Source organism: Haemorhous mexicanus, chromosome 2 (genome assembly GCF_027477595.1).
Source record: "Haemorhous mexicanus isolate bHaeMex1 chromosome 2, bHaeMex1.pri, whole genome shotgun sequence".
Classification (NCBI taxonomy): Eukaryota; Metazoa; Chordata; class Aves; order Passeriformes; family Fringillidae; genus Haemorhous; species Haemorhous mexicanus.
In genome coordinates, this window is record NC_082342.1 from 16,490,795 (window position 1) to 16,515,317 (window position 24,523).

The following is a 24,523-nucleotide window of genomic DNA, read 5'->3' on the forward strand; positions in this document are numbered from 1 at the left end:
ATGCCTTCACGCTAGTGGGACAGAATTTTGGTTGGAATCATTGCTGTGTAGTGACTGTGACCCTTTGGGTGCTGTCTATTTGGCAGCTCCTCAGGTTCAAAGCAGGTAAGAATTATTCTACCCCATTTGAACTCTTTGGGTTCTTTTTCCTTTCCTTAAATGTTCAAGCATGACTGCTGACAAACATTATTACATCCATGCTGCACACTTCTCAGGAGGAAATATTTTTCTTCTTAGAACAATGTTTAAAAAAGTACCCCAAACTTTGTATGCTGCTGTAAAACAGAAGAGGATGACAAGAAACATCTGGAGTGTTTTCATTGGAACATGTGTTGCTATAACTGATATAACTTCAAGAAATGTCTTGACATTTTCTCACCCTTTTGGTAGAAATTGGATTTATTTTTCAAAAGAGATAAATAAACCTCTAACTAGTCTAGTAAATTGTATTTTAAAAAGGAAATATTTACTTTGCAGGGGCTTGTATGTTTGCACCCATACTGCACCTGTTCATGTTTTCATTGCAACTTGCATTGCAGAAATATTTATTGAAAGCATACCAGAGATTTGCATTTTCTATATCTGAAAATCAGGTCAATGTACTCTTGTACAACATTTCTGTGTGCAATCTTGGAGCAGAAAGCTCCTCAGTGTTTACTCAGCAAAATACTCACTACATTGAAGTGACACAAAACTATACACGGACCCATATTTAAAATTCTTTGAAAGAATCAAGTAATCCTGGCTGCTTGTCCAGTAGAGAGAACAAGCAGACTTAAGACCAAGAAGCCTGAAAAAAATTTTAATGAGGATTCATTAGGTTACATTTACTTCAAGAGGTTTATCAGATGTTTGTAGGAATTGAATATTCCCGAGTCCAAGAAAGGACACAAAAGTAAACAGTGTTTATTTAACATCACTGTTAAATTATTACTGTCAGTAATAATCTACCTTTGCTAATATCAGGATATGCTCAGACCTTTGTATGACTTGATGGAGCCAAACCCAGATGAGATGGCAGTGAAGTCTCAGTGCAGCACAGGGATACCTCTGCTTGTGCCTAACACAGCTGCAGGCAAACAAGCTGGAAAATACCTCCATGCCCATCTGGTGCATTGCTTGCTGTGCACAGTGGTAGAGTTTCTTCTTTATTCAGACTTCAATCACAAGTATTGGCATCAACAGTTTCCACCATGCTTGATTAAAACTCCCTCAGCAGTTCATGGTGACCTGGTAATACGTAAGGATCTAAAAATTTTAGTTTAGAAATATATACAGTAAGCAATCAGTGGCATTCTTGACATGATTAATGTCTGCAAAACCTAAAAGACAAAGACAAAGAAGAAGTTTTCTGAATCTTAAAATAAAACCAGAACCCCATGACTTAAGCCTGTTTACTGTCTGTGTAATAGGTATGACTGCATAAGTCAGCTCAGGAATTTGCATTTGTGAAAGACAGATTTCTCTCTGAAACAAAAAAGCCTCAAGAGACCTTGAACAGTTGGCTAAGAAAAGTTACCAGGAAGTTCTAAATAGGGGCACAGTTTTGCCTGGCATTAACAGGTTCTGCGAGTGACATGCTGTTACAGAGGAACTCTTTAGGGGAATGCAAAGGTAAGGCTGATGCCCTTTGCTGTCACCTGCCCTTTACTGTCACCTGCCCTTTGCTGTCACCTCCCCTTTGCTGCATGGGTTTCATGGCAGCTCTGTCTGCACCTCCAGGGGTAAAGGCTGAACTTTTTACCCCACAGCTGCCTGCTTTTTTGCTTCGTTGCTTCCAACGGAGTGTCAGCCCAATCTTCCTTTTCACCTTTCTCTTTCCTTGCACTCCTCTGCAGACCATCACCAGCCTTGCCCCAGCTGGCTGCAGAAGCAGCTCCAGCACTGCTCCCACCTGAGGCTGTCCCACTCCCTGCTCTTCAGCAGGAGCCCAGGGTCCAGGCATTCGCAGGGCAGCCTTGCTCTCCCTCCCTGGTTTTGAGATCCTTGGTGCCAGATGACCCAGCACTCCTGCCTGACCTGGCTGCTTCGGGTTTGTGCTGATCAAGCAAGGCAGAGGCTTGGAGCTGTGCTGCAGGTTCCCCAGTGTCCTGGGGGTTCCAGGTTCCCAGTCCAGAGCAGGTAGGTGGCTGAGCCCCAGGATCACTCCTCTGCCACATGAGCCACACCAGGTGCCTGGCTGGTGAGACAGTGCTGCTGGGCACTGGAGCAACAATGCTGTGATCAGACACCCAGCTCCCACAGATCCAGAGGTTCTCCACAGATGCTTAGGGCTGCACAAATCTGGGCCACACATATCTCAGTTGCTGGAGATTTCCTTTCCTTCCTGTAAGATTTCCAATGGAGAGATGATGTGTTTTGAAAAGCTGATGGCTGGGACAGACATTACCTAGCTACACTTAGATGTTATTCCACTGTCATCAGAGACATCTGGCTGCAGTGGAGCTGAGACAGCCTGAAACACAACTGCTAAATAGCAATAACATGAGCAAAAGCTGAGCAAAGAATGCCAAGAATAGAATTACCCCTGCCACGTGGCACAGCCCTTATAGTTTGCAATAATCTTCCAGTTATATGAATCCCATTAAAGAGTAAGAAGTTAAGCAATCTCTTTAGTTCAGTGAGAACATTAGAAATATACAATGACACGTGTTCCTGGCAGTGCAGTTTACTTTTGAATGTTCTGGCTTTACTCTGTTTGTCAGTGTCTCAAAACACAGGCATTAAAATGTCAGATCAAATGGCAGTCCTCAAATCCAGTTTTCTGCATTATTTGAAACCATGCACCCAGTGCATAGGTGTGCAATTTCCATTGTGACCCTTATTGTAAAGGATTCCAACTCCATCCTTCACTTAGGGACCTGGTGATGTTGACTGTGAGCAAACCTTGCTCTGTGGAGATTCCCCCAGCTCTTGGATCCTTCTTTCCAAGACTGAGGTCCACCCAGCCCACCCCTGTTGCAATTTCTGCAGCAGAATGCCCCTTTAGCCAATCAAGATTTTCCAGTCTCTTTTTAAAAAAAACCTTAATATTTTCAGAGCTTGCTCTGAAATATCATAATACACAGGAAATACCATAATACATTCAGAAATTTATAAGCTCTGCAACTTCTCTACTATTGCTTAGACTGGGCCTTTTTGTTTCCTGAAGTTGTGGCAGCCAGTTCAATGACTATTTCAAAGAAAACCCATTATTTCTGCCCAAAGACAGAATAAAAATTGTCACCTGTCCTGAAGTGGGTATAGAAATTATGGCTGAGTGTGGGCCGTGGGGTTTTCCTGTTTTATCCTATAATGCCTGTCCTAAATCATAGCACCCTTATCTGATTCTTGGAGGTGTGACTGTCCACATCCTTATTGTTGTGCCAGGCCCTTCAGCACTAGGAATCTGTAGCTTTGTTTTGCCTTCTTGGTCCTGTGAATTCCTGCAGAAGTAATTTGGCTGTTTCATGGACTTTACAGTTTGAGCTTTCGGTAGACTGGAGGGCCACAGTCCTGCTCATTCAGCATCTGCACACAATTGCTCCCACCTGTATTGTTTTGGGAATGCAAATTCATGTTTGGAAGCTTTGATCCCACATTCATGTCATTGGTTTTAGGGGCAAGTGACCGAGTATATGGGTGAGATTATGTGTCATATATATATATATTTACCTGAGGCTTCAAAAATATCGTGTTTCTTTCTTTCCTCCATCAAATTAGATATATTATTTTACATACTCATTGATGAAGATATATACAGATATATATATATATGTCTTGATGCTTTATTTGCACAGGCACTACAGAACCCATGGAACCTCTGTGCTTCTGTCTCCACAGAGGCAGCTCTGGGGATGAAGCCTGTCTGTGCCCAGCAGAGTGGGTGGGATCTCTTTGTCCTATAGGTCAGTACAAGCCAGGCAGCACAGGCAGCTGGCACCATTTCTGGGAACACCTCCACTTTGGGAGATCCCTGACCTCTCCTGCTGCTGACATCTGCTCAGCAGGGTCAGATCCACAAGCAGTGCCATGGCTCTTCTTGCTTGGTGAGGCTGTATTTTTCAGCCACCTCAAAGGAATAATACATCTGGGGAAGACATTACAGGTTTTGACAGTCTGTGGCCTGTTTCTAGCCAATCTGGCTGTGGTTTGAATTCCCCTGTTTGAAGATCACAGGGACTTGAAAATGTGATTCAGGTCTCAGTGACCAGAGTTGCCGTGTCTGGATTTGCCCTGTGTTTGAGGACACCATCCACCTCAGCACCCTGTAGGACAATGCCAGCCTTCGGCTCCTGCTGCCACTGGCACTGGTCTTGGATGAGTCAAATTTCCTACACCTGGAATAGCACTGTCCTGGTTGACTCCCATTTCAGTTCCCTCTGCCACCACATGGCATGTGTGCACTGCCCCATGCTGGGGGGCTGCCAGCTCACCGAGCTGTGGGATCTCCAGAGCTGGAAAATCCCCAGCTCCTTTTTCCCAGGCTAACAGCCCACAGTGTGGCCAGTATGGCACACAAATGTGTCATGTGTCAGCTGGGCTTTTGTCAAGTGATGTGACACATTTGGTCAGAAGGATGTCAAAATATCTGCAGTGTACCCAGGAAAATATTCTTGGTGAGGACTGCTAGGTAGATGGAAAGTTCAAGTCTTCCATGTTATTTCCCTTATGACAGGATGGGCAGAACATCCAACAGACAATGATAGATTGGATGAGTTCATGACTGATTGGAACATCTGGGCAAAATGTTTCAGAGAAGCTGGCTTAAATAAAATAATCATGGCTGGGATTTCAGCACTGGAAACAAAGCATTATGGTGATACTGTAATTTCTTTTGGTCACTGTTCTAGTGTTCTGCATTTGATTTGCTGTGAATTGCCTTAAAGAATAGATTTTAATAGCTGTAGTTGTTAAAATACATGAGGTAAGAATGTTTGGACACACATAATTAATTTGAAATCATAACAAACATTACTGAAATTACAAACCCTCAATTTTACTCTGTTTTCCTGAGGAAAGTTTATACTGCCCATCTGTCTGTTGTTCCACTTTCTTGGCACCTTCTTTAACTTGCTGACCAGTTTCAACTAAATTTACTAGGTGGTTACACATCTTAAAGGTCTCAAAATCTTATGAGTTTTGCACATATCTCTTGTTGGGTACAGAAGACCAACCCTATAATTATCTCAAAGAGGAAAAGGAAAGGAGATGCATAAACTACCTACGATATTTGTCTCCTCTCCACCAGCTAACAAAATGGAGATGTATGTTTTATGTACTGAAAATATAAAGATGGATCTAAGAGGTGAGATGGGCTGAGATGTGATGGAGCATGAAGAGCATGGGATCACAGTGCTAAAGGTGTTGAGGAGGCTGGAAGTAAGGGACGTCAGGAGCTGGGAGTATGGAGGAGGTGATCCAGTTTATTGTCAGGAAAAGAGAGCATGGCAAAGACAACTCTTGTAACCCAATTACTTTTGTTCCAACAATGATGAAAAAATTTCCACTCGCTCATACTTCATTGCTTTTCTACATGATGTCATGGTTATTTTCTTTCACAAGTCATGACAAAGGACCTGGTTTTCTTTTTGTGGTTTGTTCTGTTTGGGTCTTTTTTTGTTTGGTTTGGTTTTATTTTGTTTTGTTTTGTTTTAATCTGGAGCGATCCTAACGACATTAAAATATTTGGAATAATTTGAGATTTGCATCAGTGGGAAAATTTTATTTCAAATGTACTCTCCTTTCTAAGTCTGAAACCAAGGAGTATAAGCATATAAATGAGCCCAAACCACTTCCAGATCAGGGCTTGAATAACTAGAAAGAAAAAAAAAAATCTTGTATGAATGCATTTGTGTCCACAGCAACTTACTCTTGGCTTTCACCCCTCAGAGGGACAGCAGGATCATCACAAAGGTATTCAAACCCATGGGTCTAGAGAGGATTCATTCAAGACAGCTGAAAGACCTGGCTGATGCCTCTGTGGGCTCCTGTCACATGTGGTGATGAAGAGAGGCCACAGAGAACTGCAAGAAGGTTCATATTATGCTCACCTTTAAGAAAGGCAAGAAGGAGATCTGGGGGAACCCTAAGCCAGTCAGGCTCACCTCAGGTGCTAGAAGCATTTTGGAACATGCCCTCTTGAAGTCTATTTCCATGCATATGAGAGACAAGAAGATCACCAGGAGCAGCATGGATTTACATGGACCAGTCTGACTGTCTGCCATATGAAATAACTGCATGCAGACAACAGAAGAGTAACACAATATAATATACTTTGATTTATAGATGCCCTCAACACCACGTCCATCAGTGTTCTTGTATGGTAGTTGAAGACGTATTGGATGAATGAACAACTTGCTGGGCTGAAAATTAACTCAACAGGCAAGTTCAAAGGGTAGCAATCAGTGGCTTGATCAGGATGTTGTCAAAGTAGAGCCACTGGTCAATAGTAGGACAGAACCGTTCAGTGCCTTCACCCACAGCCTGGGCCACGACACATGGCAAGAGGACTTGCTGGTCCTCTCACAAGTGCACCCACAGCACTGAACCTGGGGTGGGGCAGAGGCTTTGCTGACACAGTGAAGGCAGAGCTCCAGCGCAGAAGAACTTGAGAAAGCTGAAGACCATTCCAAGAGAAACCTCACGGTGTCCAAGAGGAATAAGTGCCAATCTCTGTGCCAGGGACATTGGTACAGAGCAGGAGCTCACTGGCTGAGGAGCAGGCCTGCTGGAAACTACCTGGGAATTACAGTAGATGCCAAGTTCAACATGAGCCAACAGTGTGTGGTTCTCTGCAAACAAGGTGGAAGAGCAGCTGTGTTATGTGGAGAGAGACAGGTTGATGGACACTTTTACCCTGCCCTTCCTGGTCCTGGTGAGGCACCACTGGGAAATACAAGCTTAGTTTTGCCACCTGCAAGCCAGGTTAACCAGACTTAGGGAAGCTGGAGAGGGTTCAGCAGGATGCAGTGAGGTCAGTGAGGAGCTTTGGACAGGTGGCCTGCAGGAAGCATGGGAAAGAGCTGAACTTGTTCACTGTGCTGAAGAGGAGACAGGGGGCAGGGCTAACAGCAGCCTTCAGCTGAGAGGGAGTTGCAAAGACCATCAAACCCAAATCCTCTCAGTAACACCAGAGGGTAAAGCAAGACACAGGAGTCATAAACTGCAGTTTAAGATGCTGAGATTGAGCATGGAGAGAAATCCTTGGATTTAGAAAGGTATCGTGTCACTGCAGCACATCTCCTACTGAGGTTGTGGAGCCTCTTACTGGCCTAGATGCCCTCCAGAGGTTCCTGCCATCAGATTTTTGAGACACCTCGTCCTGCTAACCTGGCAAGCAAGGCTCAGGTAAGGTGCTGTAAGGCAGACCTCTTCTTTGCAGCATCATGCATCCTTAATAATGGTAATAATTTGTGTAGAAGGAAAGTGTCATTGTATAGTGGGAAACTGAGACCCTGTAGAAAACAAGATCCACAGAAAGTTAAGTAACTTGACATGAAAGCCCATTCCAGAACTCAGACAACATTCCAGGTTTCCTAAGCCCCCTCAGGACCCTGACCATAAATATGCTTTGAGTCAGTCCTACTAATGGGACATAGCTGAAATGTGGTCTGAATTAGCAAAAGTTAGCAAAACCAGGATGTTGCAAGTCTTAAGATGAAGCAAAAAAATTTTCTGCCTGTGTGCTGCGATATTTTTTCCAAGTGTTTGCAGCTTTGTGAGGTAAAATTGTATTAAGTTACAGCAGTAAGGTACATGAGAATGTAGCAGGCTGCTCTTTTGGATCAGGCCAGGGTTTACTGGGCTCACCACGCTGCCTTTAGATGTAGCCAGTACCAGCTGTGGGGTCTGGGGTGCTCAGCCTGTCCCAGTCCAGCAGACAGCAGGGCAGAAACATCCTGCACCAAAAGCCAAATCCAGACCATCATGGTTAGAGTCACCAAAGGACTGCTCCCCATGAATTGTTCAAAAGTGTGTATTTTTGTCCCCTGCTGTATTGTGTGGCATTAGGTTACCAAGTCTGATTTCTGCCCGGGTATTGAGGTACCAAAGATGAGGCTTCATAATATTTTAAAAATTTTCTAGGACTAAAACAGTGACTATAAAAGAGATGGCAAAAAGTATGGGCTTTTAAGACTTCACTCACTTCAAAAATATTACTTGTAGCAGCTTAGAAGCTTGGGTTTAGATAAGATTTACCTAACCACTTTTATTTTATTTAGGGGAAAAGATTCAATGAGCTTCTCTTGTCTCAGTACTATTTCATTTTTGAAAACTGATCCTTATGCAAAAAATATTTCATCTGGAAACATATCAAATTTTTTTCTTTCTGTGCAGTTATTTTCTGTGACTACAGTACTGAGACAGTGAACATTTTGGAAGCAATATAAAAACCCTACTTTTGAACAGGTTATAGTGGGTAAACAGGGCCACTCCTAAAAGGAATGTGCACCTGATACTGTGAATGGTATGTGTTTCTTTCCTTTTGCTACCATTTCCCAAAAGTAGATGTAAGGTTTGTGAAAGACATTGGATTATTAGACCCGAGGAGAGGTCTGTGTTTGAAGCCAGAGCTCTGTAGCTCAGGCAGCAGAAGCACAAACTTTTCTGCAAAGCTTTCTACCCCAAAGGCAGAGAATTTCAGGTACACATGCTGAGATGGATCTGGGGCTGGGAGGAGAGCCAGGATCCTGAACAGCCTTTTAATAGTAAAACAATCTGTTTCTATCCTACTATTTAGCATTAGGATTTAGGATGCTTTCCATCAACTGTGGTTCCATGAACTGCCTCAGCTTTCAGAGACCTTGTGGAGGAGTAAGGGCTGCATGGCTGCTCCCCACGTCCTTTGCATCTCTTTCATGCCATATAAACTCTGTTTTTCAGGACCTGGTAAAAAGCCTTTCTGACAGCTCAGAGCTGAAGCCAGTGCTTCCCAATTCAAAGATGTATTTCTGCAGCTCTAACATAACTAAAGCCTGTCTGACTTGGACATAAAGAATGACAGGACTGTGTACATGAATGTAAACCATGTGTTCTGAAAAGAACAATAAATAGTTAAATAATTGATGGTCACTTGTATCACTGAAAGACAAAATTTTACAAGCAAACAGAAAATAACAGTGGATAGGGTGTCACAGCCACAGAACAGTTTTAAGTCCCAGTAAGGTCACGTGAATGTGTGACAACTTCTATACTAAATGCATATCTTTCTGCTTTTAGAAAATTACAGGCTTCAATAGAAATCTGGATGTGCTCCAGAGAAAGGAAAATTCCTACTTTCAAGCCTCCCCAAATTCTGAATTGTAATGAAAATCTGGACTCCTTAGCATCACAGGTAATCTTAAATTACTACTTAAACAGTTTCTGAGATTCTGCATTGTCCTGGGAAAAAAAAACAGGGAATGGGAATTGAAAATTGGGGCAGGAAATATATCTCATGTTCCTCAAAACTTTGCAGAAAGCAAAATAAAGGACCAAAGCCTTTTTCCAGTGCCATTCTTGGCATGTGTCTGCTTTGCAGATGGCCTGAATTTCCAACGGTGATAATTTTATTTTGTTTGGGTTTGCCTGAACACAGCATCTCATTTTATATTTCTTAACTGGGCTGCAATTTCCTCAGTCAGGTTCCTAGGTCACAGCAAATGTCTCTGAGCAGACATGATGCTGACCCACAGTACCACATCAGTGGAAAGGGAGAAGACTGGCATGAGGGTGTTACTGACACCAACATGTTCAGAAGGATTAAGAGTGAAGCCTTTCCATTCTGTCACTATTTCTGTCCATCAAGAATCCAAATTCAAACTCTCTTGCATGAATGCCATATATAAAATCCATAACTCCCTAAGTCTAGCTCTAAGGCTTAGCCCTGCTGGATCTGCAAAACATAGAGAGCTGAACATGACTAAGCACATTACAGGGACTGCTTCCCTTCTGCTGCTTCTCTGTTTCACTTCCTTAGCACTAGTCCCAACTGAAAAAAAAAAAAAAAAAAAGAAAAAAAAAAAAAGAAAAAGAATACACCAGGTACAGTCCTGTTAAATAAGAGAAGTCATTTCCTTGTGCATTTTTGCTTGACTACTGTACCTTCAACCCAATGCTTCACCTGCTTGGATTCTTTCCTGAGAAATCCTTGAGCTCAATATGACATTTTCCCAGTACATAACCTTCACTAAACGGTTCAAAGCAATATATAATATTACAAGTAGCTATTTCTAGTGCCAGTAAGGTGTGACACATGGTTTTTCTGCTGCCATCAGGAATGTGTGGGTTTCTTGGGAGCTGTGATGTCAGGCTGCCATCTAGTGAGCTGAGGGCAGCTTGGGAAGCTGGGGAAAGGGAGCAGGAGGTGTGCATGCTAGTGATCCAGAGCCCAGGTTTAAAAGGATTTGATTACTTTTAAATAGATCTACTTATTTTGAATCCAAGGTCATGCTAGAAGTCAGAAGCAAGAATAGTGTGTTACTGTCCTATTTTCTGGAAAAATCCCTTTGCCAGGTTTTCTTCTCCTGGGAAGCTGAGAAGCCTCAGAGAAGAATGAAAACAATAATTATCTGATTGCTTCTCCTGTGTTTTGCTGCTTTGGAATGTGATTGGAGATTGTTTATCCAACAGGTGGTTGTTTGATTGGTTTCATGTGAATTGGTTTTACTTAATGACCAATTAGTGCCAAGCTGTGTCAGGACTCTGAGGAGTCAGTCACGAGTTTTTAATTAGTATCTTGTTAAGCCTTCTGTCTGTATCCCTTCTCTATTGTTTAGTATAGCTTTAGTATATTCTTTAATATAATATAATACCATAAAATAATAAATTAGCTTTCTAAGAACATGGAGTCAGATTCATCATTCCTCCTTTGTCCGGGGGACCCAACAAATACCACAAACAGTGAACACAGGCATTCATGATGTACTGTTGGTCCATCATGCAACTGCAGATGTTTTCAAGTCAAATAATTTTATCTCTAGTAATTATAAATGCAAATTTCCTTCCTCCCTATGCAAGACATACACTTTTCTTACCTACCTACCTGCCAAGTTTTATCAATGCTTCAAAGCTGCATGATAGAATTAATCTTGATTTTGGTAGCTTCCCAACATAAATTATTTGAGAACAATTCAGTTATTGAAGCAATTCAGTAGAGTTATTCATTGATGGGATTAAAAACCAGATGACTTGACCTGATGACTGGCAGATTTTCTGTCTCTTATTGTTATCTAGCTATACCTTCATACATTATATGAAGGTACAGCTAGATGCCTCAGCTTGGTTTTGTGTTTAGACTTTAAAGATGCTACAGACCTTTAATCACTATTCATTCAGTGCTAACTCAAACTGGATCCAGCCAGTGCTTATGGCAATTCTTATTGGTACCTCCAGCAGCAGAATATTTTATTGGTTTTGGTTTTTTTTCTTTTTACATTTATTTCAAGCTGACACACTGTATAATGTACTGAAGTGAGGAGAATGCCCTCAGTACATGTTATAAGCCCTGTGTTGAGAGGCATGATTGTTCCAGAGGACATTTCTCAAGTTCCTTCGATGGCCTTTCAAAAAATCTTGTTGTGGTTATTTAAGGAACAATGAAAGGTGCAGAGAAGTTTATAGACTCAGAACCCTGTGACCTCAAGACAAAGGAGAGGTCCTGCTGCTACTTCATGGCAAGGTGGGGAAAACAATGGGGCCAGGCTGTTCTTCAAGGTGTGCAGTTTTAGGATGAGTGCCCACAGAGTTAAGCGGCAATATAGGAAATTCCATTTAAATAAGAGAATATTTTTCTCCTTAACACTGTTCAAACACAAGCAGTTTTCCAAGAGAGGTTGTGGATATTCAAAGTGATTCCCTGAGCAGTCTGGTTTCAGCCCCTGTTGGGCATGGGGTCCTCCCTTCCAACCCAACACACTCCAAGAAATCATGAATACAATCTCAAGAGAGAATTTGCAAACACCACATACTTGACATTTACATAAACATTTTAGATGGCCAATTACTTGTATATTTTGATTTTATGTGAGAATTTTATGAAGTGGTGACTCTTTTGCCTTTTTTCTTTTTGTTTCTGTGAAATGACATTTTCCTCACAGGTTGAAACTGTGAGCTCCAGGAAGGTTTCAGTTATTTCAAGTAACACTCAAATCCTCAGCTCCATGACAGACCAGATGACCAGACAAAACATCACCGCTGCAGATTATGAAAAAGCCAAATGTTTCAGAAGACTTTCAGGTGAGTCTTATTAGGACTAAAATAAGACTTGTGGGGCTTAATATTTGTGACATCGATTCTGTTCCCCCTCCACCAGCAGAAAAGACACTGTTTTTTCTCTTAACTGTACATAACACTACAGACAAATGCACTAATTTTTTCATTTAGCACATTTATTTAAGCATCCTCCAGCATGTAATTGTGGAATCACCCTTGGCTCTGCTCTCAGAGCTGAGTGTAAACCTATCAGCTGTTAAGATGTACATCTGCAATTTTAATATGAACATCAATTAATGTTTAAGTTAATAATTAAATCTTTACTAGCTAAATTTACTACTAATAAAAGTGTGGCTTTATGAACCCATTGGCACAAAGTCTGTGCTCCCTTGAATGGCTTCCTTTACTTTTTTACTCTGTTGTGTACTTTCAAGCAATGCTTGTTAAGCAGTGCTTGTGAATCTCTTACTTTGCCCATTCAGTGTGTAGCACATGGAGTGATTTACTCAACTGCATTTGAATATTGCCTGTTTTTTGCTTGATTCAGGCATCTGTGGCAGTAATGGCTACAGTGAGTCAAATCTTGGATGCCAACAAACAGAATTCATCCACAATAGTCTTGACAATGCTACAACCAGGTAACTTGAGCTTCTGCCATTTTCTTTAGATGTAAGTCAACAGCATTTCCTTTTCTGGTTCAGTATGAAAGCAGTTCATGAACAATGTTTGCCATTCAAGTCCAATGTGCAATTCCCAATTTACACCAATATAATCATTGCTGGACTCTTCTGCTTTAGAGAAAATATGGGGATAGGAAATGAAGAGCACTACCCACTGGAGAACCAAATCAGAGAAGAAGATCAGAAACTGAACTTGTAGCTATATAATAACAAATAATGATAGCTTTTATCCCACTCATTATTTTGATGCTGCCTCATGAAAGCAATGGAGAAATTTTCTTTCACTGGTAGCATCTCACAGCCCAATGTTGCAATCCAGTCTGCTCCACTGAAAATAAGCTCCTCTATGATTATGTTTTTGGCACAGAGAAGTAAGTCCTGTGTGTTGTTGGATTTAGCTAGACAGAATAACACCAGTATGAATCATAAATCCTAACTTATACACTGCTAATTGCTGCAGATACAGCTGGAAAAGTATCAGTCAACAAAAAGAAGTACAGGAAAATGCTCCTGGGCTTATTGGTGACCTCAGTACTGAAGTTCAGATACTGTTCAACATTTTAAGTAAGGCCTTTCTTCTTTTGAAAACTGCAGCTAGGAAAATTTTTAATAAATATTCACTGAAAATCTCCTTTGGGGGGAAAAACCCCTTAGCTGGTTGGTTTTTATGCATGCTGATGTCTGGTACAAGAAATGCAAACATCAAATGAGCTGGAGAATCTTATTTATAGAAGAATGCAAACGTACATGTAATGACTGGAATACTTTTGGTGTCTGTGACTTTTTCAGTTGTTTTGTTTTCTAAAATTGTGGGTTGAATTTTTGACCATAACTCTACAAACACTGAGATCAAGAACAAGTACATACTTACTATGCCTGAAATCTGAAGACATGGACCATTTCAACTAAAATTCCTATTACTGTCAGGTGTCAGTCAGGACATCCACATCCGAACACCTGCAAATTGGATTACTCACTTGGGATCTTTCCAGATGTCCCTTACTTACATTCTGCAGTGCTTGGAGGATAAATTGGTATTGACCTGGAGAAAAAGAAAAAAAAAAAGATTATAGTTCTTCTGCTGAGCTTCAAATATGTGCATTTCTCTGACATCACAAGAGCTTCACACCGGGCACCTGAAACCAGCAGACTTGTCCTCAGTCTCTCAGTGTAGTGTCAGCAACACTGAGACATCACAAGAGCATAACAAAGGTAAGGTTAGGAGAGCACTTAGACATCGTAGTGATGAACATAATTTGAATAGAAGCTCACAGGGAAATGAATAATTCAGTTCTCTCACCAGGGTTAGAAAAAGATGTGTAGAGATAAACCAAGTAACCTCACACACCCATCACTGACAACAAAAATCAGTGAATAACTCATTAACTGGTCACTGCCATTTCTGCTCACTGTTTCAGAAAACAATACTGTGGAAAAACAGTATGACCATGTAATAAAAGCCTTTATCATAATGCCAGTATAACATAACACTCCCCTCAAGACAGATAGATATCGAATGCACAGCTTGTCTGAAAAGAAGTCCCAACAGATTTCTTCAATATTAAGTGCACATTTGTGATATTTTGTAAAAATACAGTTACATTAGTCTCACCTGATGATCAGATTTGAGAGAGATCAAATCAGTCTCTCTTGATCTTAAGTCAAAAGCATAACACCAATGACAAAGCCTATTACATAATCCAGGATTTTCTTCCTCACTTAAGCTACAATTCAGATGAGCGATTTAAATCACGTAGATGAACTCTAATTTGGTAGAAGTGTGAAAATAAACCCCAACCAGTCAAAAAGTGAGATCTGAAAGCAAAAAGCCAGGCAGTCTCTTATTTTCTGACTTTGCACGAACAGTAAATGTCCCTGGTGTGACTATTTCTTATCTAGTGTTATTAAAAGTCTGGCCATCTGGGTTGTGTGCATATATTAGGATTTAGGATATTATTTTTCTCATTTACCAGTATTTTCCCCCAGAAATGATATTAAGAGAATGGTAACAATTATTTTCACACTCCACCTCAGCAAAAATTGAAGATCTCTCTTAACATTCATAGGAATAGCAGGTGTTCTCAACTACTTCTATGGATTCTGAAAAAAAGCTAAACAAAAATCTGTAAATGCTGAATGTGTGCGTGAGCGTAGTGCAGGCTTCTTGTGTTTAGATCAAGTGGCATAGAAAATGTTCTTCAGCTTCTGTATGTAACAGCTGATACTGCTGACTCTGTGCTGCTAAACTAGGACATTTGTGAGCAAAAGTGTATTCCATAAAATGTCATAGGAATACCATAGTGGATCTGTCTTAGGGTGCATTAGTCCCATATCAAGAAATAAAAAAACAGGTCTATGGAGGACAGTCTTTCTCTCCAGAAGACAACCAAAATTTTGGAAAACAAGAAAAAATTTAACATGACTAGCACAGCCCAATACACATATTAATGTGGGGCATGTTCATTTTTCATGCTGTCTTTTAACTCCTACTTCCAGATAAAACCATTTTGTCCTTTGACTTCCTCCACCAGGAACTGATGCCAGATGTTACTGCTTTCTTGCAGACAATGCTCTTATGTGAGTGTCCATTTGCCAAACCCCCTGAATTTTTAGATAATATGTACTCAAATTTGGCATGGTTTCTCCAGAAAACAGTAATTGGCTTCTTCTTACAATATTTAACAAAGTTTTTAAGCTCCAACACATACATATGACAGATCAGTAATCATCACCATAGAACCATACAGCTAAGTGATCCAGGAAATGTGTCATTGATAAGGAAATTACTGAAACAAACTTTTTTACTCCTATTTTTATTCATAATTTTTAATTGAACTACTTAAAATACCACAAATGGTTGTGTTCACTTCTTATTTGCACTCCAAGCTGCTTGTTGCTCATTAAAAGTAGTTCTAATTGTTGTACCCTGCAGAAGTATGCTCAAAAATGTCTGCATGTCATTTGGTGTGTGAGTGCATGAGCACCACTGTGCTGCAGGAGGGGAGGGAAGGGCCACTCCATTTACCAATGTTTGCTTCCTGTTCCAGTGTGGATTCAGCTCTGGTTGGCAGTAACAGTGCTGCCAAAACCTGAAAGCTGTTGTTTGGCTTACACATGATTCAACTGGCAGTGCTTTAATGCTTAGTCAGTGGAAGTCTGAATCCTGATCACTTGGATAATTCACAGGAATTGGTAATTTCATTGGCAAACTTGACTGAGAAAGGCACATAAAGTAAGTTTAAAATGCCAAATTATGCTGTTATTGATATAATTCATAAGGTTTGTGAAACCCATATATTGCTTAGTAGCTGTCAGCTCCCCTTTCAGTCAGATCACTTCAACTCACAGAGTTGGCTGGTGCCTATCTCTAAGTCTCTGTAGCCACTTTTTCTCCTTGCAATCCCAGTCCCTAGAATGTCACATCTGAACTGCAGCTGTGTGGTCACACCTGTGTCTTTTGGGATTACACTGTCAATGATGCAGGTGGAATCACACCATTAATTTTGCTGTTCTGATGGTAGGGCATTGTCCTTTCTTCAATGGGGACAGTCTGAGGCTGTTTAATTTTTTTGTTGGGTTGATTTTTTCTAACCGTAAGATCAGCGTGGCAATACAAGGGCATAGGTGCACTCAAGGTAGAATGCACAGGAGTTTAAAGTGTCCCCATGTACTTGTTTCTGCCCTGTGGCAGATCTGGCAAATTGGGCAAGTTGTGCCCAAGCTGCTGAATAGCCAAATGTGTTGGCAAGTCCTGGCTCCCTCTGACACGACCTGTGGCTGTGCCCAGCTGCTTGTGCGGCTCCTCAGCAGGCCAGGGCTGGCCTAATTCATTCCCCTTGCTCAGCCTTTGTAGCCTCCAGCTCTGCACCTCTGTTGCAGCACCTAGTGGTCAGATGAGGGTTTGTCTAAAGGCTGAAGTGTCCCCAGATGAACAGCAGAGCTTCCTGGAGTCTGGGTTAGTTGTGGCACTGCCTTGTGCTGGGTAAATAACTGAGAGGATTTAGCATCAACTACTTCCTTTGCTTATATGTTTATAAAAGCACTTGCTCTGTAAATATGAAGCTTTCAACCATAAAGTTTTATACATTGCCCTCTTTTACCAGCAAGGCTGTTTAGGAATGGCTGCCTGGTTCTGATGTTTGTTATTCTTTCAGTATTTATTTCAGCTTCTCTAAACAAAACATACCCTGGATAAAATCACACATCTGTGGTCACTAACTTCAGTGTGCCAGCATTTCAGAGTTCATTTTTGCTGTCTTCACAGAACAGCATTTCCATATTTACTTGTTGTCCACATGTACTATTTACTTGTTTCTGTATTTCTCTTTATGTTATGCATGTCCTTTTTGCACAAACCAACTATACTCTAAATAAGATTCCCATCTGTTTTTGCAAAGGCAACAACATTTTCTGTTTCACTGAATATATTGACATTTACTTGCTGCTTCATTGTCACTATACAAACTTAGACTGGTTTCAACTTGTAATTATTTGTAATATCTTACCTTAGACGAAGAAGTCAAAATTCAGAATGCTCACCAGTATGAAAAGCTAAAAGTTGCTTTGTAAAGTCTGTGTCACCTTGCATTTTATTATGAATAATTCAATCTGCTATTTTGATGAATATCTGATTGGCATTGTTAAATCTCTTGTTAGTGTTTTTCTCAAGCTTCTCTAGTTTTGGGGTCTAGAATAATTATGTGGGACCAAAAAATTCTGCAAGTGGCTAGCAATAATTATAACTTTACTGAAACATTCTTGTTCCTATATGCAACTAGAAACAGAAACTTTAAAAAGAACTATATATCTTCTCATCTCACACAACTGATACCATTGCTTTTCTGGGCATTTCATATAAAATATAAATAGGAAAAGCTTTTGCATTATATTTCTTATATTGCTGTTGGATTGTCCATGGCTGGTCTGGTTATTACAATTTTGTTTCAAGGTAAGAGGGAAGATGTTAAACTACAAGTATTTTACACTAAGTTGCAATATTTTGTTCAGTATGTAGTTTGAGGAAAACAATTAAAAGCAGCCAGTTTAGAACATATTGCAATATTATTGATTAGCAAATGCTATTTTCAAAAATAGCTAAACCACACAGCATGGCTTGGGACTTGCTGACACCTCTGTCTCTACCCTGGTCAGGCACTGACAACACAGACCCAGAGTACACAGGTCTGTGATACACATTGAGCTTTTCAGTTCACTATCTCAATTCTAGGCTTAAAAAAATGTGCCACAGTGCTCCACCAGCAGGGTGACCTCCCCCCAATACCCCGGTATTGCAATGTGTAAACAGTTACCTCTTTTCCTAGGCAGTAGCTAGCTTGTGCTACTGTTTTATTGTGAATGACTTAATACAAACACAATTGCAGCAAATTTTCTTGATGGACATGCCTGTGATTAATGGTGTCCTGTGAATCCCCTCGGAACAATGAGGGAAGTCACGCCAGCAGAGCTGAAGTTATAATAGATTAATGCCTGTTTCTCATCCTGCTTGCACTAATGCAGATTTGCAGCAATTCCATATATATATATATATATGTATAAAAAGATTAAAATAGGGTATATATACTATATATAATGCCAAGGGAGGTGGTGGAATCACTTTCCCCACTGTTCCTTTTTTAAAGAAAGAGAGGACATGGCACTGAGTGCCAGGGTCCAGCTGACATGCTGGTGTTTGGTCATAGGTTGGACTCAATGATTTGGAAGCCTTTTCCAACCTAACTGATTCTGTGATTCAGAGACAGGACAAAGTTTGGAGCTGGAGGTTTAGTATTCTCTTGCACTCTGAAGAATGGTTAGAAATACTTGTTTTATGCTAACTCACTTCTTAACACTGATGAAAAAGAGTCCAAAAAGAGCAGAAAGTACATCTCACACTGTTGTCAGTCAAGGCCTAGTCCTGAAAAGTGCTGGATATTCTCTGATCTAGTCAAAGTCAGACAAAACTGCTAGATTTGTTAAGCTGTCTGAGAGTAATGTTGGTGTAATTCTGCAAATAAGTTGTTGTTTTAGTTTCTGTCTGTATTAAAGTTTCTCCTCTCTAGCTTGCTTTTAATATAAATGAAAATAAGAAAATATTTGAGAATTTTTCTCATTTTTCTCTTCTTTTTTTCTCCTAAACATATTTCTACCAATAGGAAAACTCAAAACTTATCTGTAAAGTGGATATTAGTGAGTCTCTGCTTTTCTATGCTCATTTTTAACATCATCTTCATCTCTGGAACTGAAAGCCAAACTTCCAGAAAGTGCAGCAACGAAACCACCAGATGCTACCAGCAATATCTTCCTTATGATGCCGCCAGTACTACCTTACCTCTGACACGGTGGATACTCCCACAGACACCTTGTGCACAGTTGTGGCTGTCCTGCTGCACTGTTTCCTGTTGGCAACATTCCTGTGGTCAGCACTCAGTTCTGCACTGCTGTACTCCTTGCTGCTCAGAGCCACGAAGCCACTGCCTGGACATTTCCTCATAACCATGTCAGTAATCGGATGGGGTAAGATTTAAAGTTGTCCATATGGCAACTTTCGTAGTACAGAGTACATTCAGGGAGAGTTGTAAAGATAGGAGATCAGCAGAGAGCAAGTAGAATCAGTGTCTCTGTCTCTGGGTTAGTACCACGTGATCTAATAATCTCCTGTTGCTGCTCACATTACTGGTATAACCTGAGCTTGTTCTCATTGACCTGATAAAACACTGAAACTGACAGCCTGGTCACTGGCACAGCAGCACAGGCCTGTGGGGTGCAGGAGAAACTTTCACAGTAATCAAGCATTCAACAATCTGCTTCTGCCAACTAAGTAAAAAATCTTTCAGTTATGGTGACCGCATATGTGGACTTCCTAAATTCCTCATTTAGTGATTCCCAGCCAGAGCTTTGAATGCATCCAAAAGCAATGAGTGCCTGATATTATTTTTATACATTATTTTTTATACATTATTTATTAATAGGCAAAGAACACATTCTAAAGTCAGTGCAGGAGTTAGAAGCAACACTGCAAACTGAAAGGAAACTTTCAGAGAATGTCTCACTTTCAGAGAATGTTTCATTTTCTCTTTCAGAGAACTTACCCAGACAATGGGAAAATTCAGACAGCTGCTGACAATGTAAAGTGAAAATCTCAGCCTGTTTCACGAAACTCTTCTAATAAAGTGTACAGGTGCACCAGTATTTTCCTTGTTATGCATTCAGCTTTTGTGTTGTATTGTTTCTGATGGCACCCACCAAGCAGTTTTCAACCCTTATTGTTCCATTATTATGTCTTGCATTTGTAGAGGCAATTCCTCGGAAACATTTGGAATTTGGACTGCACATGCAAACCAGAAAAAAGTTCAGCAAATGCTGCCTGACTACGTGGCACTGTGCTTCCTTCAGATGTATTTGAATGACAGCACAGTATTATGTTCTTCTGTGTGTCCTGTGACAAGTTACACACGTCCAAACCAGCACGATTCTGACTCACTGCTTTTGGATCTCTTTTGAGACCACAGTCAGTGCATGGCAGTCTGCAAGGTTTCTATTAGGGATGAAGAAGGAATAGACTTTAGGAACATGTTCATTACCAGGATAGGAAGTTTTGCATGAGGTTCCTCCCCGTGAGATGTGCTGCCTAGTGTGAACTGGCAGGCAGGAAATGTGGAAGACAAGAAGTGAAGCAAAGGGATTGAGGTGGCAAACCTGTCAGCCGAGCTTCTTGCAGGGCAAAAGTTACACTCTGCATCATTCTGGTATGAAATGCAAAGGTGTTTGATACAATATAATCCTAAATTAGTTTCTCACTGCTGACAAGAACTTAGGGTTGCACAGTTGTGATAAGGGAGCCCACTACAGCCCAGAAGAGGGCTTGCTTTTTCACCACAGGTGTTGGCTCAGGAAGCTCTGCTGAAGCTCTTTGCTGGCAAAAATCAGCAAGTCATGGATATGAGCTGTCCTCAGAAAAATATTGCTCATAACCCTCAGTCCTACCTTTTGTCTAGGCTACAGAAAACACCTTTAACTTAGTACAAGGCAGGTGAAACATTGATCTTAAAATCTATGGAACTCAGGAGGCAAAAAGCTATTTATGTGGAAGGGAGGCATGCCTGTGCAACCAAACAAGAAATTGCTAATATCTCATTTATTTATTAGAAATCCCTGCCATAGTAGTTGCAATAACACTTGCAGCTACTGACAGAGAAAGGAAAAGCTCTAAACTAATGACAGGAAGAATTTAAGTCCACTTATTATTACAACACTTGCTATCTATCCCATGCCTTTTGTGATGGCTTATTATTAATACAATTCTAAATGTATTGTTGGTAAACTATTTTGTACTTCAAAGTACTCAAAAGAAATAAAACTCTTTACTCAACCTAGATATTCACTAGAAAGAAACACATTTTCTCCTTACTAAGGATCTAGGGTACTGGATCTACATCTGCCTTGAATCCTTCTGCAAGACTGTGCAGTCCTCTGTGAATTGAAATGCAAACTGCAGACAACCTCAGCTTAACTGATACTCCACCCCTTCACTTAAGTGCATAACTACATTTCAGTACCTACATTAAACATATTAAATTAATTTAATTAATGTACTGAAATATACATACATCACATGTATTTAAAATCTGGCTATAATAATTATATTCCTATTTGCCCTGTGTTTCTGGAATAGGTATTAATTGTATTTGTATGTAGTGCCCACATACCAAAGCAGGCTATCAGGCTTACAATGTACCTTGGCAATAGTGGATGACATGAAAGAAAAGCAGACTTGTTCAGGAAATGTAAACACAATCCCCCTTACAGATGGTGGTCATGTTTTTGCAAATTTATTCCTCAGTCCCTTGTCACCAGCTTAGACCTTCTGGTCAAACTCAGATTTTTTGACAAAACCTTTTATATTAAAGAAATGTATACTTTCAGCAGGCAGAAAATGAATTCCATTTGTTACAATGGGTCAGACTTTGTTCAAGTGCATATCAATGAATGTATTCAGATTTTCGTCCCCCTTTTTGGATCGCAGTGTCACTCAACTTCAATGACAGTTATTCCCAATTTAAATCCCTACAAGTGAGAGAAGAGCAGGTCCAGCCAACTGAGAATTATGAACTTCTCAGCACAGCCAAACACCATGCCAGTTCTCAAGCAGCTTGAAGCAGATTTACTTGCTCAGTTTTACATCACCACTCCATGTATTGTCACAGGCTGTATGTTACAAGCCCTCAGTGCACACTGGATTATTTCAAAAAGAATTGCTTGCATTATATTAATTCCATGGGACTGATCCATTCAACAAAATTTATACCATTTCTTCATTTCTATAAGTACAATTTTCATGGTTGGAGCAAACAAAATACCTTATCTCTGTTCAGGCTTGAGAGAAACTTCATGAGCATTTGCTTCTTTTGTTGAAAATTAAGTGCATTTGGATGAATTTATAAGCATTCTAAAAAACTTATAATAGCTAACATGCTAATTTTCAATTGCCTTCACTTTTTATACTGAAAACAGAAACATACAAGCTGTATACTCCAAACACAGATTATTCTGATAAATTTGGTTACATTTATTTTTCTGGATTTCTTCTCTGAATGATACATCAAACAAATGTAGGGAAGTGTATCTTCTCAACTCACTTTAATAATACCTTTTTGCAATATAACCCTGAATAAATAGAAGGTTTGAAACTCAGATATTAAATGGTATAGAGAAAAAATTAATAACTTTTTAATAGAGAAAGATTTTAATAACTTTTTCTGTGTGTGCTTCTAGGAACAAAAAGGATTCATTAAAGAAAAATATGATTAGCACTGTCTCTATAGTGGCAATGCTTGGGATGATTGGCTACCTCACGTTAATAAGTAATGAAACAACAAGTTTTGATTTCAGCTTTCAGTTTTGCATTTTGAATGCTACCCAAGTATAATATTTAGCAATTCTGAGACTAATAATTGAGATTTAAAATCTAAAATTGGACTTATTTGTTCTACAGCTTGATATAGGGTGGGAACTTGTTAGAAAGCAGTTATAGGGATTCAGATTTTTTTTCAGAAATGGGTGCTGGTTTGTCACACATCTTACCCTTGTACAAATCAAGGTGGGATTTTATTTCAAGGTCTGCACTGAAAAGACTGTTCAGTCTGGGTGGTTTCTCTTACACCAAATCATATAAAAATTATTTTCAGAAAGAATAGCAGGAAAAAATTCCTCTGCAATAGATGTTGGAAGGAGTCCCAAGGTAGTAACAAGAGCTTCATGGTTTGAGGCCTGTCACAATGATACTGAAAAAAGCCTTCAGGAAAATTTTTGCCTCTTCTTTCCCCTCCCAGCCCTGCTGGATTCTTGGCCTTGTATTGCTACAAATACATCCCTTCATATAAGTCATATGAAGTACTTGGAGTAATGGATCCTTCATTATTATGCTCTTGGCTATTTTCTATAAAACAGTTAATTAGAAATATGTGAAAATCCACCCATCCCAAAACATTAAGTTGTTTATTGTCAGTTTGATCTACTGAAAACGGAGTGCATGTACACCAGTGACAATCAGATCTGCAAACTCTGTGCAAAAAGTCCTGAGGTGGTCATACCACACTGATGGACAGATTATGCACAGGATTTAAACAGAAGTCATGAGCAGGAAGCAAAGATCCATTTATTTAAAAATATGAGTTTGCTTTATTTTTTTTTTTTTTGACTCAAGATTCTCCTGTTTAATCCTTGAAATGAGAATTTAGAAAACCAGTATAGAAATGTTAAAGTCTTTATTCCCTTTGTCTGAATCTGACTGAAGTGCTGATATAGCACACTGCATTTAATGCTTATGGCATCCTCAGCCAGGTCTTGTCTTCATCCTATCCAGATGAGAGTAATAATACGATCCTGAGACAGGCTCCAGACACATGCTAACTAATCCATTAAAATGTGCAAATGAGGCATCTATAGTTGGGAATCACCTACACGGATTCATTTTCCTCTTGAAAGTACTTCATTTATTTCAAGTTATTGATGTAATTGTTAGCAGTTACCAAAAATAATTTTATGGTTGTTTTTTGAATCAAGTCACATTGACTAATCTTTTCTAGTTTTAACAGCAAAATAAGTTCACACTTCAATTTCCTCTACAGGAACTCCAGATTTGTATTCTGTTCACTTTCAGAACATCACTCTCCAAGACAAAAGTTTTCAAAGTGTTCCCATTTTCCAGGTACCACTGTATCTGCATTAAGAAACATAAAATGTTTCAAAATCACAGCCTGATAAACATTCACAGGAAACTTTCAGATCAACCCAGACTTTTTCAGACAATATTTCCTTGTCTACCTTCCCTAACTGGAACTGGAAATCTGCAAATCCGTGAAACACAATCCTGCATTGCTCATGGTTTGTTTCACACAGCTCTCATGGGTACCTGGAATGATGGACACACTTCTCCAGCTGCAGGTAGCTGGAAACAGATCATAAGCTGAGACCACGAGACGAGAGGAGCAGGAGCACGTGCTGGCAGGACAATGTGGCTGCAAAGGAGCCAGGTGGCACCTGAGCCTCCTGGTGCTACTTGTGTTCCAAGGTCTTGGCAAGGACTGAGCTAATGACAGCTTTATACTCCAGTGCAGACACACAGAAGTTGATCTCTTTATGCCCTTTGTATATTCCAGGCCCACCGGACG

At 40.1% G+C, this 24,523-nt stretch overlaps 1 protein-coding gene across 1 annotated transcript; it reads left to right on the plus strand.

Annotated features, from left to right (window-relative positions):
• Nucleotides 1–24,272, plus strand: ADGRG7 (adhesion G protein-coupled receptor G7). Its single transcript, XM_059870280.1, is given in 21 exon segments — nt 1–37; nt 40–105; nt 8,320–8,368; nt 8,370–8,486; nt 9,202–9,316; nt 12,060–12,157; nt 12,159–12,198; nt 12,722–12,767; nt 12,770–12,811; nt 13,106–13,241; nt 13,330–13,418; nt 15,351–15,508; nt 16,268–16,337; nt 17,365–17,419; nt 17,633–17,842; nt 19,007–19,173; nt 19,176–19,367; nt 21,761–21,923; nt 22,626–22,773; nt 23,981–24,044; nt 24,047–24,272. Coding segments are annotated over 21 exon segments (2,229 nt in total). The 3' UTR covers nt 24,214–24,272.
• The last annotated feature ends 251 nt before the right edge of the window (nt 24,273–24,523 follow it).